At 51.0% G+C, this 18105-nt stretch overlaps 1 protein-coding gene across 1 annotated transcript; it reads left to right on the forward strand.

The window, feature by feature from the left end:
- The first annotated feature begins 1415 nt into the window (after window positions 1-1415).
- On the forward strand, window positions 1416-17140 carry Dvl3 (dishevelled segment polarity protein 3). Its single transcript, XM_021638532.2, has 15 exons — window positions 1416-1725; window positions 6916-6985; window positions 7426-7547; window positions 7663-7772; window positions 7952-8087; window positions 8269-8362; window positions 8564-8633; window positions 9668-9807; window positions 9938-10014; window positions 10120-10187; window positions 10312-10461; window positions 10907-11038; window positions 11370-11537; window positions 14043-14258; window positions 14345-17140. Exons 1-15 carry the CDS (start codon window positions 1565-1567, stop codon window positions 14779-14781), a joined length of 2151 nt encoding a protein of 716 aa, XP_021494207.1. The 5' UTR covers window positions 1416-1564; the 3' UTR covers window positions 14782-17140.
- Window positions 17141-18105: the final 965 nt, after the last annotated feature.

An 18105-nucleotide genomic window follows, 5' to 3' on the forward strand; every position in this document is an offset into this window, starting at 1 on the left:
TTTCAAAGCCACCCTCTGGTGTACATTGCTACAGCTGAGAAGATACACTGCAGATTGACTATGTGTAGTTTTGGTTTGACACCTATTGTCTCAATCATTCATGCTTGCATTCTCTCTTTTCTTTCTTTGTTTCATTTTCTACTTGAGTGTGTGGGGTCAAGACAGGGTTTTTCTGTGTAGCCCTGTCTGCCCCAGAACTCGCTCTGTAGATGGGCTGGCCTCAAACTCGGAGATCTGCCTACCTCCCGAGTGTGCCACCATGACTAGCTGTTCTTTCTTTCTTTCTTTCTTTCTTTCTTTCTTTCTTTCTTTCTTTCTTTCTTTCTTTCTTTCTTTCTTTCTTTTCTTTCTTTCTTCCTTCCTTCCTTCCTTCCTTCCTTCTTTCTTTCTCCCTCTCTTTCTTCCTTCCTTACTTGCTTCTTTCTCCCTCTCTTTCTTCTTCCTTCCTTCTTCTTTCTCTCTCTCTCTTTCTTTCTTTGTTTTGCAGGGAGAGGGCCAAATTTAAAGCAAGCTTTATTAAATATTAAATACTGACCAAGACAAGAGATGGACTTTGGGCAGGGCCATTTCCAGGATTTCCCAGCTGTGAATGGCCATTTGCACTCTTTCTTAACTAATTTCTCCTCCTCCTTCTTCGGCTTTTCGAGACAGGGTTTCTCTGTGTATGTAGCCTTGGCTGTCCTGGCCTCACTCTGTAGACCAGGTTGACCTCGAACTCAGAGACCTGCCTGCCTCTGCCTCGCTTTTTTGTTTTTTCCCCCCTTCCTTTTTGAGAGGGGCGTTCCCTGCATAGTCCTGCTGACCTGGACCTCTCTACTAGGCCAAGCTGGCTTGAAGTCACAGCGATCCACCTGCCTCTCCTGAGTGCTGGGATTAAAGGCGTGCGCCACCACGCCCACTCAATCCATTCCTCAAACTACTTGCGCATAGGAGGCTGTAAGGATAAAAACTTGAACTTGCTCAGCCCTCAAGCAGCTCAGTTTAGTACGGTCTGATGACAGCAACTGTCCTGTCAGCAGAACCCAAAGATCCAAACGGAAGCCACCCCCATCCAGGAATCCGGTTAGTTAGGTCTTCAAATCCATTCTCTTCCGCAGTAGGTGGCACCTATGACCCATCCCTCCTCGGCTGCCCAGGAGTCGGCCAACCGTTCCCTCGGGCCCACCCGGTCGAGACTTCCATTTCCAGCCGCCCAAACCTGGAGGGCCAGGAACCGAGAGCGGCCCGGCGGGTGGGCGGGCAGTCGGCGGAGCGCAGCCAGCGCGGCTAGGCGGCGGGGCGCGGCGCGGCGGGGCGGGGCCGCGCCGAACTCCCAGAGCCGGGAGGGCCGAGGCCACCGGAAGAGTCGCGGTCGCCAGCGGAGCGCCGGGAGTGGGGAGCGGAAGCGGCGGCGGGCGGCGCTGGGACCCGGGAGCGGCCGGAGAACAAGGGAGCTGGCGTCCCGGCCGGCGGCCAAGCGGGGCTGAGCAGCGGGCCGCGCCGAGCGCCGAGCGCCCAGCTCCCCGGGAGAGGCCCGGCCCCGCTGCCCAAGCAGGCCGCGCGCCGCGGGGCCGAGGCCGGAGCCATGGGCGAGACCAAGATCATCTACCACCTGGATGGGCAGGAGACGCCGTACCTGGTGAAGCTGCCCCTGCCCGCCGAGCGCGTCACCTTGGCGGACTTTAAGGGCGTTCTGCAGCGGCCCAGCTATAAGTTCTTCTTTAAGTCTATGGACGACGATTTTGGGTGAGGATGGCCCCCCGCCCCGCCTCCGGGAAGCCCGGGCCGCTCCGCTGCTAGGGGCCAACGCGGCCAGTTCGGACTTCCCTCCCTGCACTGCTTTCTGGCCCGGCTTGCAGTAAGGGAGAGACTCGGTCGCTCGGGACCCCCTTGACTTTGAGGGACTCCCAGCCTCCTCTTGGAGGCCTTGCCCCCTTAAGCAGTCGGTTCCTACCATTCCAGTCTCCTCACCTCCCCACGGACGAGTGGCCCCCATAAACATACAGCCCTTCCACTCCAGTCAAAGCCAGAGCCCTCGGTCCTCCCCCGAGGTGCCACCTTCCAAGCATAGAGTTAGGGTATATTGACACTCGGCCTGCCTTCCCGGTCCTCTACAACTCAGAGCCTTATTTGGAGCGTGCTGTATCTAAGGCCCTAGCCGGTGGGAGTTCGAACTGGAGGAGGAGGAGGAGCTGGGGGCCAGGCTGGATGCTGGACCTGGTGTCTCCCCTCTCCCCTGGGCTGATGGGGTGTTGCCTGACCCGGAGGAGGAGTCCTCACTAATCAGGTGCTGGGGCCTTTTCTCTCCAGATGGTGGTCGGGGAAGATGTTGCATAGGGCTTCAGAGCCCCGGTGGGAAGGCCAGGAGGGGCCTATTGGTGTCCTCATGTCTTCCCCTCCCTACCCAGCTGCAAGGCTTTTGAGGGGCAGTTTGGAAGCAGGGACTGCCCCTTTAAGAGAGGTTGGAATGTTGGAGCCTGAGGGTTCTGTAGCAGCTGGCCTGAGAGGGGGGAGACTCACACACACACACACACACACACACACACACACACCCCCCTCTCCAAGGGGCTGAGGATTGTCTACATTAACTGGACAGTGGGCCTAGAGGCCACGGAAAAGGCACTTACACACACACACACACACACACACACACCTACCCCTCTTCTGGGCCCTCCAAGGCCTGAAGGTCCCTCTGATGCTCTTGCCTGAGGCCTGCACTGTGCTTACAGCTGAGGCCCCAGAGCTGGGTGAGGGGAGACATTCTTCTCCCCAGTGTTCATTAGTCTGGCTTCCCTCCCAAGGCCCGCCCTCCAAGCCCCAGGAGGCAAGCACCTTCTGTCTCCTGCCTGGTTTATTTGTCATCTTCTGCCTTGGAACTCAGCGTTCGATGAGCTCTTGAAATTGTGTATGCGTCAGTATCTTGTACAGCAGAGATTTCATCTGACTATTCCTGGTTCTGTTCTGCCTCCTGGGATGAAGATTTCCCGTGTGGTAATAATGATTGTCTGGCTTTAGTCTAGAATAGGTGTGCCTGGTTAGAAGACCCTGAAAAGGATCTGTCTGGAAGAGTTGGGGACTCTCAGCCTGAGAGAAATAAGAACTGGGGTAATATTTCAGGGTATGCTGGGACAGATGTCTTGGAGGGATTAGAAGAGTCTTGTGTCTCCACCCCACCTGCCTTTGCCTCCCAAACAGACCACCCTGGGCTGCTTCCTGCTTCCCCAAGGTTGTTGTGGGAGCAGGCCTTATTATAAGGTGCTCACAGTTATAAGTGAGCATCTGCTCATTGCTCATGAATATTTTTCTTTACATCAACATTTTTTTTCTTACCTTGACTAAACTAATAATGTGATATTAACCACAGGCCTAATTACCTGTTTCTATTTATTTCTAAATTGTTGTATTAAACTATTGAACTAGGAAACATTTATCATGTGCCACCTGAAGCCAACTTGTGTGCATCTGTGATCCTTGAAGCATCTTTGCAAAATATCAGTTGGCTGTTCCAGCAGGGTTGAGAACAATGCTAAGAATGAAATGGATATGATCAATTGGTTAATCCACCCCCCAACACACACACCCCAACAATAAATGAGCAAAAGACTAGTATAGAGATCTAATAGCAGAGGATCCTGTTTGCAGTTTATTTCATTTTTTTATTTTTATAAGCTCATCATAGGTACTTAGAGTCTGCCTGACAGTGACATAATTCTTTGCACTTCTTTCATCCCTGAATTATCATACCAGCCTAAGAAATAGGCACTAATATTCTTACTTTGCAAATGAGGAAACTAGAATGCAAAAAACCTAAGTATCTTACCCTAGGTCACACAGTTATAGGAAGTGAGAGTTTGTTTGGATATAGGGGATCTCAATCTAAAATCTAAAGTCTTGATCACACCATTATAGGTGTGTGTGCACATATGTGTGTGTGTGTGCTTGAAAGAGGAGGGAGAGAGAGAGCATAACAGTGAGGAATACTATGTAAATGACCATTTTATAGATTTTCCTCTCCAGAAGATAGTAAGCCTTAGAAAACTGGGAATGTAACAGGGCACTTCAGCCAGCCTAGGCCAGTCTTGCTGACAAGAGAGAAAGCACCTCAGAGGAGGAAGCTGCACCTCAACCTCAGAGGTTCAGAATCTAAAGCCTAAGGGTTCCCCAACTCCCATCCAGTCTCCAGAATATCCATCAAGCTTGGGGTAGACTTAGCTCTCTTAAATTACTAGGGAGAGCCAAGGTGATGGCTTAGTCCATAAAGGCCCTTGTCACCAAGACTGATGACCTGAATTTTATCCCCAGGACTCACATGGTAGAAGGAAAAAACCCAACTTCTGCAAGTTGTTCTCTGACCTCCATACACATGCACACACCACACACACACATACATAATGTAATAAAATTTTTAAAAGAAAAGGGGATTTACATTTAATGTGGGAGTGTAGCTCCTACTAAAAGTTAGAGCCAGTAACTGGTTTTTATTATATTCTTGGACCATCCCAGCCATCTAAGAATCCCGTTTGCCAGGATGAAGCAGCCACTTGGATAAGTTAAGAGATAACTCTATGATGAGAGAGCTATAAGCGGTAGAATTGGGATTCGAGCCTGTGTTTATCTGACGGAACCCTGAGTGGAAAGGAGAGGACAAGAATGGTGAGACTGTTCTGGAGTCCTGACTGCCTAGCCCTACTTCTGAAGGGTACAGTCTAAGGCTCCCCAAAGCTGCTGAAGACCAGCTGATCGTCAGGGGTCAGCAGAGGCTTGTAGACCTGTTGGTGACCCCAGAAATAGAGCGTATGTGTGGAGGCACTCAGCAGGGCTTCCTACCGCAAGGGAACATACCCAAAGCAGGACATAGAGTCCATGCTGTGTGTCACATGTACCCTTTTTCTCTTGAGCCCAGATCACCATGCAGGGCTACAAGTATGGGGAACCCAGTAGCTTGGTCTGGGCTACTTTCTTTTTTTTTGTTTGTTTGTTTGCTGTTTTAAGACAGAGTTTCTTTGTGTAGCCTTGGCTGTCCTGGACTCCCTTTTATAGACCAAGGCTGGCCTTGAACTCACAGAGATCTGCCTGCCTCTACCTCCTCAGTGCCGGGATTACAGGCATGTGCTACTTTCTTAGGGTCGTTGTGACATTAGAAATTGTCAGGTGCTAGAGCTGGATGGAAAAGAAGGCGGTAGGCTTGGCCCGACACTGTCATTGTAAGTTCAAGAATGTGAATATCACAAGGAGCCAAACCCATCGCCCCTCTAAGGAAGCTGCTGTAAGGGAAAGAGGGAGCTGAGCCTCTCAGCTTCCTCCCTAGCTGTGTTCCCAGCACTCTCGGCATGTGTCCTCTTCTAGCCTGTGGTCACCTTTGCCTAGCTCTGTGTTCCTGGGCTGAGTGGTAGCATGCCAGTCCAACAGTTTCCCTTCTCATCTCTCGCCCCAAACCATAGTTAGAATCTTAACTTCTGGCCCCTGTGTCATTCTCAAGGCCAAACTGCATGTCATGACTACATCCTATGGTTCCTCATGCCCTCCCCCCATTGCATCTGTCAACAAACCAGCAGGGAAAATGTGACATAGAGAATTGAGAACCCCAGACAGCCTGGGTTTCAATTCTAGCTCTAACGTCTCTTAGTATTATAACCATGAACAAGTTACCAAATATGTTTCTTTATTCATGAAATGAGAATTATTATCTACCTAATGAGGCTAGAGTAAAATTTATGTATATATGTGTATGTATATATATGTGTGTGTGTGTGTGTATAGTTTTTTGTTTTTGTTTTTTTTCTTGAGTCAGGGTTTCTCTGTATACCCTTGGCTGTCCTGGAACTCTTTCTGTTCAAACTCAGAGATCTGTCTGCCTTTGCCTCCTGAGTAATGGGAACAAAGGTGTGGACCACCACTGGCTTCTTTTTTTTTTTTTTCCCATTAAACTATATGTTCTAACTATGGTAATCAAACATATAATAGATAAAAGTGCAGAGTCACACACACTAGGATTCAAACGTCAGCTTTCTGCTTGTGGGTGGCGTGAGTTCAGGAGGACCACTGAACCTTGGCTTCATTTCCCACCCTTCTTCCCTTATAGCGTCATTGTGAGTGTGGATGACAGGCTGCAAGTGCTTAGCATAATGCTAGGCCCATGACACATGTCCAGTGAGTAAAAGCAATTGTCACCGTCAGCTTTCTTCTCTTTCTTGAGGGTGGGGGTAGGTGAGGGGTCTCACGTATCCCAAGCTGGCCTCAAACTCACTCTGAAGCTAAGGATGACCTCAAGCTGATCCTTTTGCTTCCACCTCTCTAGTGCACCCATGCCCAGTCCATGTAGTGCTGGGTCAAATGGCTCTGCGTCTGCCAGGCAGGCAGTGTGCTGTCTGACAGCCTCCTTTCTTCCTTACAGTTTGCTTATGAGAGAATCTCATTATATAGCCCAGGCTCATCTCATAATCCTCCTGCCTCAGCCTCCCAAGCGCTGCCTGACATTACCGATGTGCACCACCCAGGTGGTCACTGAAGGCCTTCTCTCCTCCTCTTCCCTCGTTTCTTACACTCCGTGACCACAGCTCTCAGAACATAGTCAGGATTCCTAGTTGAGAAGAGAAGAACAGTAAGAATTGTGTTGCCTTTCCTCAACTTGAAGGTCAGAGGGAAAAGGAAAGTCATTCTGCACTAGGACATGCACTCTGGGGGTTCTGAGACGTGCCGTGGGTGCTCTAGCAAGGCAGTTGGCCCAGATATGGCCCTGCCAGAGGATGGCCCAGAGCATAGTGTGTTCCCTGCTTCCAGCTTTTCCCCTTCCTGGAGGTGCTAAGGGGCTGTTCCTAGTCCCTCCTCACATCTTGAACTGTCTTTTGTGTTGGTGCCTCCATCTCACACCACTTGGATTATGAGGAGCCTCCTTTCCTACGTCAGAAATTTCTTGACATCCCTCTTTCCCCGCAGAGTGGTGAAGGAAGAGATCTCCGATGACAATGCAAAGCTACCCTGCTTCAATGGCCGGGTGGTGTCCTGGGTAAGGAGCCCTCAGCCTCCAGCTGTATCCCCGGGTTGGCTAGAGGGAGGAAAGGCATAGCTGAGATTGCAGCTAGTGATTTTTATGCTTCCGTAGCTGAATCTGCCTTTAGTTTTCTAATAAGTTCTTACCCTAGATTCTTTAGCCTTTAATGACATGAAAGAGAAAAGTAGAAGGAGCAAAGGGGACCCATTGTGGAGATTCAAAGATCTCCTCTCTCCCTTCAGTCACCTGCTGTCACCTGGCATCTTCTGACCTTTGCCCTCTGCCCCAGCTTTGCTTCATTAACCCATGCCTTTCCCTCGCCTTCACGCACCTGGCCAGCTGCCCTTGCATGGGCCTGCCACTCTGGTTCACTCTCCAGCTTTTAATGCCCTATTGGAAGCAGTGCTTTTCCCTGGCACCCTGTTGACCACTCTCTCTTTTTTTTTTTTTGGCAGCTGGTATCTGCTGAGGGCTCGCACCCAGAGCCAGCCCCCTTCTGTGCCGACAACCCGTCAGAGCTGCCCCCTTCAATGGAACGCACAGGAGGCATTGGGGACTCTCGACCCCCATCTTTTCAGTAAGTGTGACTTGAAGGTGGGAGTGGCCCACGGGGAAGGGGTCCCTCAACCCAGGGCTGGGGAAGGGAGCCCCCAGCCCTCTCTCTTCTCTACCAAGTTCTCTCTACCCTTCAGCCCTCACGCTAGTGGAGGCAGCCAGGAGAACCTGGACAATGACGCGGAGACTGACTCCCTGGTGTCTGCCCAACGAGAGCGGCCCCGACGGAGGGATGGCCCTGAGCACGGTGTGTGGTCTCCACTTCCGCCCCCTTCCGGCAGCTTCCAGCCAGCTCCCTGCCTCTTTCCCCTGCTTCCTGAGTTCTGGATACACCTGGCCCCTGTTCAGCCCCCGGTCTGCCCGCCTTAAACCCCTCCTTCCCTGCACTGGGTCTTGCATGGACCCAGCTGCTTATGTCCCTTGCAGCAACCCGGCTCAATGGGACTGCTAAGCCGGAGCGGCGACGGGAGCCTGGTGGCTATGACAGCTCATCTACCCTCATGAGCAGTGAGCTGGAGACTACCAGCTTCTTTGACTCAGATGAGGATGACTCCACCAGCAGGTGGGGCTTGACGTTCATAGGTACAGGGATGGGGTGAAGGGGTGGGGCAGGTGACCCATGAGGAGCCCCGAACCCCTCGAAGGGAGGGATGTGGTCTGAGGGATGAAGGACCAGGGCTCTGCTGTGCCTCTTCTGGGGCAAGGCTGGGCCAGCCTGGTGGGGAACGACTTTGGGCCCACAGGTTCAGCAGCTCCACGGAACAGAGCAGTGCCTCACGCCTAATGAGAAGACACAAGCGGCGGCGACGGAAGCAGAAAGTCTCCCGGATTGAGCGGGTATGGGCCCTTAAAAGTTCAAGATGAGCAGAAGGGCGGACTGTGAGTCTTTCCTGGCAGGACCATGGCACCTTCTTCCTCAGAGCCCTTCTGTTTGGTTCAGTGTTTGGGACCTTGGTGGGTGGGGGTGGCGTGCTGAGGAAGAACCAGGCGGGGAGATGGCCCCCGGCCCCCACTGCTCACAGCCACCATCTCTTCCAGTCTTCGTCTTTCAGCAGCATCACAGACTCCACCATGTCTCTCAATATCATCACGGTTACTCTCAACATGGGTGAGTCTGGCGCACACTTTCAAACACCTGTGCTGGCAAGGCAGAAGGGTTCCAGGAAATGCAACATAGATTTTCTGGGGCTTGGCGTGGCTTCCCGGTGGTATAGTACAAGGCTCTGGGTTCCCTGTCTTAGGAATAGTACAGGAATGAAAAGATATGTTCCCTGTTCTCAAGTTGCTCTCTTGTAAATATCAACTGATACATAATTATTTCAGTGTTTCATTGTCAGAGCTATAACAGACAGACATAGAGAGCTTTGGAGTAGAACATGGCCCCCTGGGCTGTTTCCTGGGGGGACTGATTTCTCAGAGCCCTGTCATTGCACCTACACGCCCTGACTTCTGGCTCTTTAGAAGACAGCTGGTGCCTGGTAGCTGACTGGGCAGGTGGGTCTGCTCCTGAGCCTGTTGGCCAGAGTTCAGTCTGCAGAACCTACACTGTGGAAGAAAGCTGACTCCCAGAAGTTCTCTCTCTCTCTCTCTCTCTCTCTCTCTCTCTCTCTCATACACACAAAGTGCCTTCCACAGCAAAACAGATTATAATGATTTTTTTTGGGGGGGCGGGGGGTGTCAGTTTCCAGACAGGGTTTCTTTGTGTAGCCCTGGTTGTCCTGGAACTTACTATGTTGACCAGGCTGTCCTCAAACTCACAGAGATCCTCCTGTCTCTGCCTATGGGGTGCTGGGATTACAGGCATGAGCCACTACCACCTGGCTGTAATTAAAAAAACATTTAAGGGTAGCTAAATATAACAGAAAGAGCTTAACTTGGGAACTTAAACCTGAGTTTAATTCCTGCCATCTACTGGCCTAGAAAGTCGGCTCAGGTTTTGCCTAGTCTGTAAAAGTGAATTCAGAGTCCCTGCCTCATAACCAGTAGGAAAAACGAGAGCATGTCTAAGGGAGCACTGTGCAGCGACATTTACATGGTCAGTAACGTCAGTTACTGTCCTGTCCCTTTCTGCCCTGGGAATAAGGAGCTGGGGATTTGGGTAGGAACCCTGGCCTTCTCAAGGTATTAAATTATCCTCTGCAGAAAAGTATAACTTCTTGGGCATCTCCATTGTGGGCCAAAGCAATGAGCGAGGTGATGGAGGTATCTACATCGGCTCCATCATGAAGGGCGGGGCTGTGGCGGCTGACGGGCGCATTGAGCCGGGAGATATGCTGTTACAGGTATGGCTGCCTACCCTGGGAGGTAGGATAGTGAGAAGTCACTGCAACCTGGAGGAAAACTCTGAACCCCAGCTCCCCTGCCCACCTCCTGAGCCCTGCCTGTCCTCTCACTCCTAGCTCTCTTTCTCAGGTAAATGAGATCAACTTTGAGAATATGAGTAATGATGACGCTGTCCGAGTACTTCGGGAGATTGTACACAAACCAGGGTATGAATGGAATGGGATTCTGGGGAAGATGGGGAAGGCACCTCTGGCAAGAGGCTTGGTCTGGCCTTCATACATCTGCCTTTAGTAGGACAACCTTGTTTTCAGGCCTATCACTCTGACTGTAGCCAAGTGCTGGGACCCAAGTCCTCGTGGCTGCTTCACATTACCCCGGAGTAAGTAGACATGGGATTCATCCCCAAGGTTGGTGCTGGCATATGTAAGCTCTCCTCTCTCCTCCTTACATGTTGGGTACCATAATAGGCAAGGTAGGCAGCCTGTGACTCCTCCTCCCTGCAGGTGAGCCCATCCGGCCCATTGACCCCGCAGCCTGGGTTTCTCACACCGCAGCCATGACAGGCACCTTCCCTGCCTATGGCATGAGCCCCTCCTTGAGCACCATCACCTCCACCAGTTCCTCAATCACCAGCTCCATTCCCGACACAGAGCGTGAGTACTCAAGCCTTGGGCCCAGCAGACAAGGCCAGGCAGGATGGGTGAGGACCCACGTGGACATCAGGGAGGGCCTTTGAGGGAACTCTACCTCACACTGCAGTCCTTCCCCAACAGGCACTCAGAGCCTCAGTTTCCTCTGTGGCAGTGGGGCCATCAGTACCTGCTTCATCAGGCTCCTGTGGGCTTTAGTCAGAGGGTCTGAGAATGCTATTACTGTGTGGCATGAAGTGAACACCCACTTTTGTTGTCATAACATGTGCATCTGCCCAGCGCTAAATGCCTTCATGAAGTCATTGAGTTATTCCCTCACCTAGCCTTCATAGACTCATTTTCACAGAAGGGGAAACTGTCCAGGGAGTCAGCACTGGCTTGTCATGGTTGAGCGGGGAAAGTAGGGTGTTGCTCTTGTCTTTCTAACTCACTCTGCCCCTCCTGCCAGGCCTAGATGACTTCCACCTCTCCATCCACAGTGACATGGCAGCCATCGTAAAAGCCATGGCCTCCCCTGAATCAGGGTTGGAGGTCCGGGACCGAATGTGGCTCAAGATTACCATTCCCAATGCTTTTATCGGTGAGAGATTCTTACTGCAAGATGAAGGACAGGGTGGGGAGTCATGGAGCAGGGCAGGGGTGGGGGACCCAAGGTCTTACTCTGGCTACTTTTTTGTTGTTGTGGTTTTGTTTTTTGGAGATGGGGTTTTTCTGTGTAGCCTTGGCTGTCCTGGACTCACTTTGTAGACCAGGCTGGCCTTGAACTCCCAGAGATCCGCCTGCTTCTACCTCCCAGAGTGCTGGCATTACAGGCATGCACCCAGCTGCGTCCTTTGAGTCCTTAATCACCCCAGCCTCATAGCTTCTGTGAGGCCAAAGGAACCCAAATTAACCAGCAGCCTTATCTCCAGGCTCAGATGTGGTGGACTGGCTGTACCACAATGTGGAAGGATTCACTGACCGGCGGGAGGCCCGCAAGTACGCCAGCAACCTACTGAAAGCTGGCTTCATCCGCCATACTGTCAACAAGATCACGTTTTCAGAGCAGTGCTACTACATCTTTGGTGACCTCTGTGGCAGTACGTACCTCCGAACCACCTTTTTTTTATTTTTTATTTTTATTTTTCTTTGAGATAGGTTCTTGCTACGTAAATCATGCTGACCTAATACCCATTGTATAGCCAGCTTGATTTTGAACTTGCAGCAATCCTCCTGCCTCAGCCTCCTGAGTGTTGGGATTATAAGTTTGTGCCACTACCACACCCAGAATCCCCTACCTTCGTGTCTCCTGGATGGGAGAAGGATGTGCTCTGTGATAAGGCAGCTGACTCCAGGCAACGTAGGTAGGCTCAACAGAGCTGGAGTCTTGGCTTAAAGCTTGAAGGCCATATAGCCTAGTCTAGCCTCGTCATTGGTCTTTCATCTCCCCATTGAGCCTGGCATTCTCTAAGTGCCTGTTCTGTGCTAACATGGTGCCAGTGGTTTCTGAAGTATTATCCTACCATCCCACTCAGTCTTCCTTGTCAGGGATGAGCGTGGGTACTATCTGTGCTATCAAGTGAAACAATAGATTTATTGGTGTAAAATAGTCTACCTTAGGCCCCCCAAGGCTCAGCTCAGGGTGTGCCACCAGAAAAGCCCTTTCCTTTTCAGAGGCCACAGTCTGCTGAGGTGGGAGTGTGGCAGGCCCAGTGAGGAACTGTGTGCTTGTTCTGAAGTTTATTGTTGGTCCCCAGGACAGCACCCTACAGGCGAAAGACATCCACAGCTCTTTGAGTGTAAGCCAACACAGGCCACTGCTTTCCCTCGTTGCCCGCATGCCACCCAGGTAGCTGCTTGATTGGCAGCCTCCAGTTTTAGAGCCCCAAAGCCTGGCTTCTTCCTGCAGGGCTGGCTGGATCACCTTGGGGCCTGGAGGAAGGTCTAACACTGCAGTTGGCTTCTATAGGGTAGTTCCAGCTCTCTCAGAATTCAGGTGCATATGAGCAAAGGATGTCTGTTTCAGGCAGCAATCTGTCCTAGGAGCCCTTTATACTCCCTCAGGGGTATTCAGGTTCTTGTGGGGACAGCTAGCATCTGGGAAGTGCACAATTTCAGAGATGAAGAAAGTCATGAAATAGTGTTGGTAGTGAATTGGTACCAGTTCTGGATTCAAGCAGCGTCCATGACGCAGAGGAGGCGTCTGAGTTGTTCTTTCTAGTCCTTTACCCAATTCTCACTCTGCAACAGCACCAGGAAACTGATCAGGACAAGCACCTTCTATAAAGGAGGCTGAAAAAAAAAAGTGTCCATTTAGGATTCTGCCTCCTCCGCCTTTGAATTACCCCTGCCCTATCGTTGTGTAGTCTGGGATGGTTGACCTCCCAGTCCTGCTGGAATGAGAGATCTGCCTACCTCTGCCTCCTGAGTGTTGGGATTAAAGGCACGGCCACCACTCCCAGCTCATCCTCAACTTTTTTTTTTAATATTTATTTCTTTTTTTATTTGTTTCATATGAGTCTTTTGCCTGTATGTATATCTGTGCACCGTGTGCACGCAGTGCCCAGAAAAGCAAGACGCCATCACTGGATCCCTGGAGCCGGAGTTATAGATGGTTGTGAGCCACTGTATGGCTGCTGGGAATCAAACCCAGATCCTCTGCAAGAACAGCAAGTGCTCTTAACTGCTGAGTCGTCTCTCCAGCCTCATTCTGGGCTTTAATAAGTCATCATCATCATCATCATATTATTATTATTATTATTACTATTGCTGCTGTTATTATTTGCTTTGGGGGAGGAGAGGTCAAATGTTCACCTCAGTTTCCCACACATTCCCCTTCCTAATTAATCTGAAAGGCAAGAGTATGAGCATCTCTCCGCTTCTGCCCTGCCCACAGATCAGGTTAACTCAGGGTGCTCGTTTAATTTCTCTGGACTTTTGTTCCCTTGCCTAGAGAAGCCATGGTTACATCTTCTGGGGGTTGCTCTGCAGTGTGCTTAATGGTCATAGCACAATACAGTGAGACTTCTAGTACTTCAGTCTTCTACATTCCCCCTCTTTATTCCCTCTCAACTGAAGAGAAAAGAGCAAAATAAGAGGGGAGGGGTGGCCGGCATGGGTGGTCATGCCTTTTACCCCAGTACTCACGAAGATCTCTGAGTTTGAGGCCAGCCTGGTCTACTGATCTACAGCGTGAGTTCCAGCCAGGGCTACACAGAGAAATCCTGACTTGGAAATTAAAAGAGAGAGAGAGAGAGAGAGAGAGAGAGAGGTGAGGGGTGGGTGGGGATTTTTCCTTTGTTGCTTTGTTTTATTTTTACTTTGTTTTGTCTCATTTTTTAGTTTTTTTTTTTTTTGAGCTTAGGACGTTTTCAAACCTACCATGTAGCTTAGGTTGGGCTCCAACCCGCATCAGGTCTCTTTCCTCACAAAGCCTTCCCGGTACTTAGGGAGAATTAGATGTGGGGATTGGCTGTAGAGCTATTGGGAGTGGCCAATGAGATCTGCAGGCCAGAAGCTTTAACTCTGTTGCCTGCAGTCCATGGAGACCTGATTGTGGGTGTGGGCTACAAAATAGACCAGTTCACCGAGTTCTCTTTCCACAGACATGGCCAACCTGTCACTTCACGACCATGATGGCTCCAGTGGCGCCTCTGACCAGGACACACTGGCTCCTTTGCCGCACCCAGGGGCTGCCCCTTGGCCTATGGCTTTCCCTTACCAGTACCCACCACCGCCTCATCCCTACAACCCACACCCAGGCTTCCCAGAACTGGGCTACAGCTACGGCGGGGGCAGCGCCAGCAGTCAGCACAGTGAAGGTAAGTCAGAGACCCGGCCGGAAGGGATCTGCAGGGAACCCAGGCCACCTCTGCACCTCCATCCTGGGCTCGCTTCTTCCCTACAGGCAGTCGGAGCAGTGGCTCCAATCGAAGTGGCAGCGACCGGCGCAAGGAGAAGGACCCGAAAGCCGGGGACTCCAAGTCAGGTGGTAGTGGCAGCGAGTCAGATCACACTACACGCAGCAGTCTGCGAGGGCCCCGGGAGCGGGCGCCAAGTGAGCGCTCGGGTCCAGCAGCCAGCGAGCACAGCCACCGCAGCCACCATTCGCTTACCAGCAGTCTGCGCAGCCACCACACGCACCCGAGCTACGGCCCGCCCGGAGTGCCCCCTCTCTACGGTCCCCCAATGCTGATGATGACCCCACCACCTGCAGCCATGGGGCCCCCAGGAGCCCCTCCAGGCCGTGACCTGGCCTCGGTGCCCCCGGAACTGACGGCCAGCAGACAGTCCTTCCGCATGGCAATGGGAAACCCCAGTGAGTTCTTTGTGGATGTGATGTGATCAGGGTCTCTCTCCCGCCCCACAACCCCCAGCCGGCTGCATCCCTTTCTCCATCAGTCGGTCTTTTTTTTTTTTTACTTTGGTACCTGAAAGGGAAATAAATGGAACTAACTGCTACTGCTTGCAGGTAGCAGCAAGGATGAGGGATCTCTGCTCATCCATGCTACACCCCTAACCTGCCTCTGGCCCAGCTGGTGCCTCTGCCCACTAACCAGCCCCCATTCCACCCAATTACGGGCTTCCCAGGATTTTTCATGTCCCTGGCTCTGCACCGCTGGTCTTCTTGATGCTCTGCTCTCACACTTAGGAGCTGACCAGTGGTGCCACACCTTGTGCCCACTTCTCTCCCTTCGGTACCCTTCTGCCCACTTCCTCAAGCATGTATGCAGAGGTCTTGATTCTACCCCACCATAGTGACACCAGAAGTGGTCTCTCCCTAACCGTCCTGCCTGCTGCTTCAGTCCTTCACCCTCCAGCGGTAGCCACCTCTACTAGGCATCTATGCTGTCTGCCCCTGCTTGGACCCAGGCCCAAGAGAGCCCAGAGAGTCCCCTTCAGGTTCCAGGGCCACTTGTGGCTTCCAGGGACTATCTCTGCTGGGTCTGGACCCCCATCCATGCCTGTCCTGTGTGCTGGTTCCCTCAGATCTAACCCTACTAACCAACAGGCTCATCTAACTTCTGGGCCTGAAACTTTTTTCTTCTTTTTTCTTCCTTCAAATTTCCCTGGGCCTGGAGCAGCCAAGAATTTCGGGCTCTTTGACTTTCTGTGAGCCCCCAGGAAAGGGAGGCCGTTCCTCCAAGGAGACCAGGAACTCTGCTTCAGCAGCTCCTCGGGCTTCCCAAGGATGGCCAGGCCCCACACCCACACTGCAAGGTCACTAGGCTTCTGGGAAGAACCTCAGCCTCTTTCATGCATGACAGACTGTTCTTTCCAGAGAGAAGTAGAGAAGTTCGCTTCCCCCCCAACATACACACACATAGATACACACTTGTGGCTCGTCGCACACACATGCACACACACACGCCTATGCAAGTTTACATAAGCTTCAGGGCTGGTCCCTGCCTAGAGGGCTGGGCCCTTTCTCCGGTCATCCTGATAGCAGGGCTGGTCCCTGGCCGTCCCTCCTGCTAGCCCTCAGGCCTCCCACACATGTTCCTAGTACCTTTGTACCTGGAGAAAGCCCAAAGCTGGGGCTCAACGAGGGCTTTCCGGACACCTGGCAGGTCACTCTTCCGCGCCCACATATCCTTACGCCCTGTTCTGCCTTCATCTTCACCATGAGAGCTGGGAACAGAGTCAGGAAGTGTAGACCACTTGAAGTTACGCAAGAAGACTGCTGGGACTTCCACACAGTTCCAGTTATTTTTACATTGCTTTTCCACCTTCCACCGTAGATGACAATATTCTCTTTAAAGCTCTCCTATAAACTCTACTGATTTACCCAGACTCTTATTTTCAGGGCAAAGGTATCAGCTGGGGACATAGCTCTGTAGTGGCGTGCTTGCCAGGTATGCCCTGGGTTCATCCCCAGCAAATGCCTCCCCTACCAAGATGCCCTTGGCCCTGGTCTGGGCAAACTGAGATGGGGGATATTTTGACATTCGTTCATTTAACGAATATTTCCAAAGGGCTATGTTAGAAGCATGACTCGGCCTTCCCTGCCTTCGGGTCTCTCTGACTCTGCTTTGTCCTATTCTCTTGAGAGCTCCTCCACAGCGCTCACGCATGGGATGCCCGGGTTTCCATAGCCCATCTTTGGCTCACTTCTCTTTCTTTCCCACTCCCGCAATAGTGTTATCCATTCTCTTCTCAACTGCTGTTGATAATGCTGGCCATTTCTAAATCAGTATTTTCAACCCCAGCTTCCCCCTCCTCTTTAGATATATATATTTTTTAATTGTCCACTGGACATCTCCACAGGCATGTCCAAGTATTATTTCTCTTGAATTCCCATCCTGGTGACCTTCATTACAATATACATGGGCCCACCAGCCAGAAACATTTATGGGCTTAAATTCCTTCTTCCTACATGGTATTAGTCACCATATCACACCCTTCCATTCTGACACTTTCTGAAGTTCAGCTGTTCCTTTCCCCTTCTTGATTTACAGAGCATGGGATTTGGAGTCAGGTTGGTTTGGTTTTGAATTCCAGCTCTATCATTTTTGGTTGTGTAATAGAGTTATTTAACCTCTCTGGAGCCTCAGTCCTCCCATATGTAAAATGATGATAATAATACCTACCTCACAGGGTTGTTGTGAGGATTTAAATTAGATATTGTACGAAAAGTGCCCAGCACAGTGCCTGGCGCACAATAGAGTAGGTGCTCAATAAATGGTAGCTATTATTATTATTATCATTATCATTATTATTGTTATCATCACTACTGACTTACTTTGGGGGTATGTTGGGAAGAGAAAGCTTTTGCAAAGATAGACATGAAGGTTTGAATGGTGGGTCAAGGGTTAGAAATTTCTGGTTTAGGTCCCTGAATAATGTCACAAAGTGACAAAATGTGAGACAGATCTACATTCTGCTGAGTCCTGGCTTCCAGAAGGAAGTTGCTAGGAATAGTAGGGCTAGGACCAGATTTACTGCCTCCCCCCCCCCCCCTTCTGCCAAGCAGTCTCCGGCCTGCTCAGGCAACAAGATGTCTCTATCTGCTGAGAGAGAAGAACCAAATTTTCTTGATTTGCCAACAACCAGACAGGATCAGGTAGGCTGTTTATGTCCAGGATTGGCACTGCCTCATTCTTTCAGTCTGGATAGCATGAGAAATGAGGTTTAGTTTAGTTTTGTTTTGGGTTTTGTTTTTTTGGCCTTTTTTGACTTTTCAAGATAGGGTTTCTCTGTGTAGCCTTGGCTCTCCTGGATCTAGCTCTGTAGACCAGGCTGGCCTTGAACTCAGAGATCTGCCCGCCTCTGACTTCTGATTCCTGGGATTAAAGGCATGCCCCACCACCACCCAGCTGAGAAATGGGATTTTTTAAATAACATGCCCAACTAAACTGGGTGGAGGGGAAACAGAAACAGGGTTTCTTTTGTATCCCAGACAGTCCCAGACAGTCTTGGAATTCCCTATTTAGACCAGGCTGGCCTCAAATTCATAGAAATGCTTTTGCCTCTACCTCCCAAGCGCTGGAGTTTGTACCCCACAGTCAAAGGTTTAGCTGAGAAAAACACTTAACTAGTTTTGCCAAGCATTAGTTTCTCCCTTCCCAGCCTTTCTCTTTGGCTAATTATCCCTGTCTGGAAAATATATAAAACCTTGGGAGATTCAAACGTGGTGTTAAAAGCAGCAAATTCAGCACTAACAGGCTC

This window comes from Meriones unguiculatus, chromosome 17 (assembly GCF_030254825.1).
Source record: "Meriones unguiculatus strain TT.TT164.6M chromosome 17, Bangor_MerUng_6.1, whole genome shotgun sequence".
NCBI lineage: Eukaryota > Metazoa > Chordata > Mammalia > Rodentia > Muridae > Meriones > Meriones unguiculatus.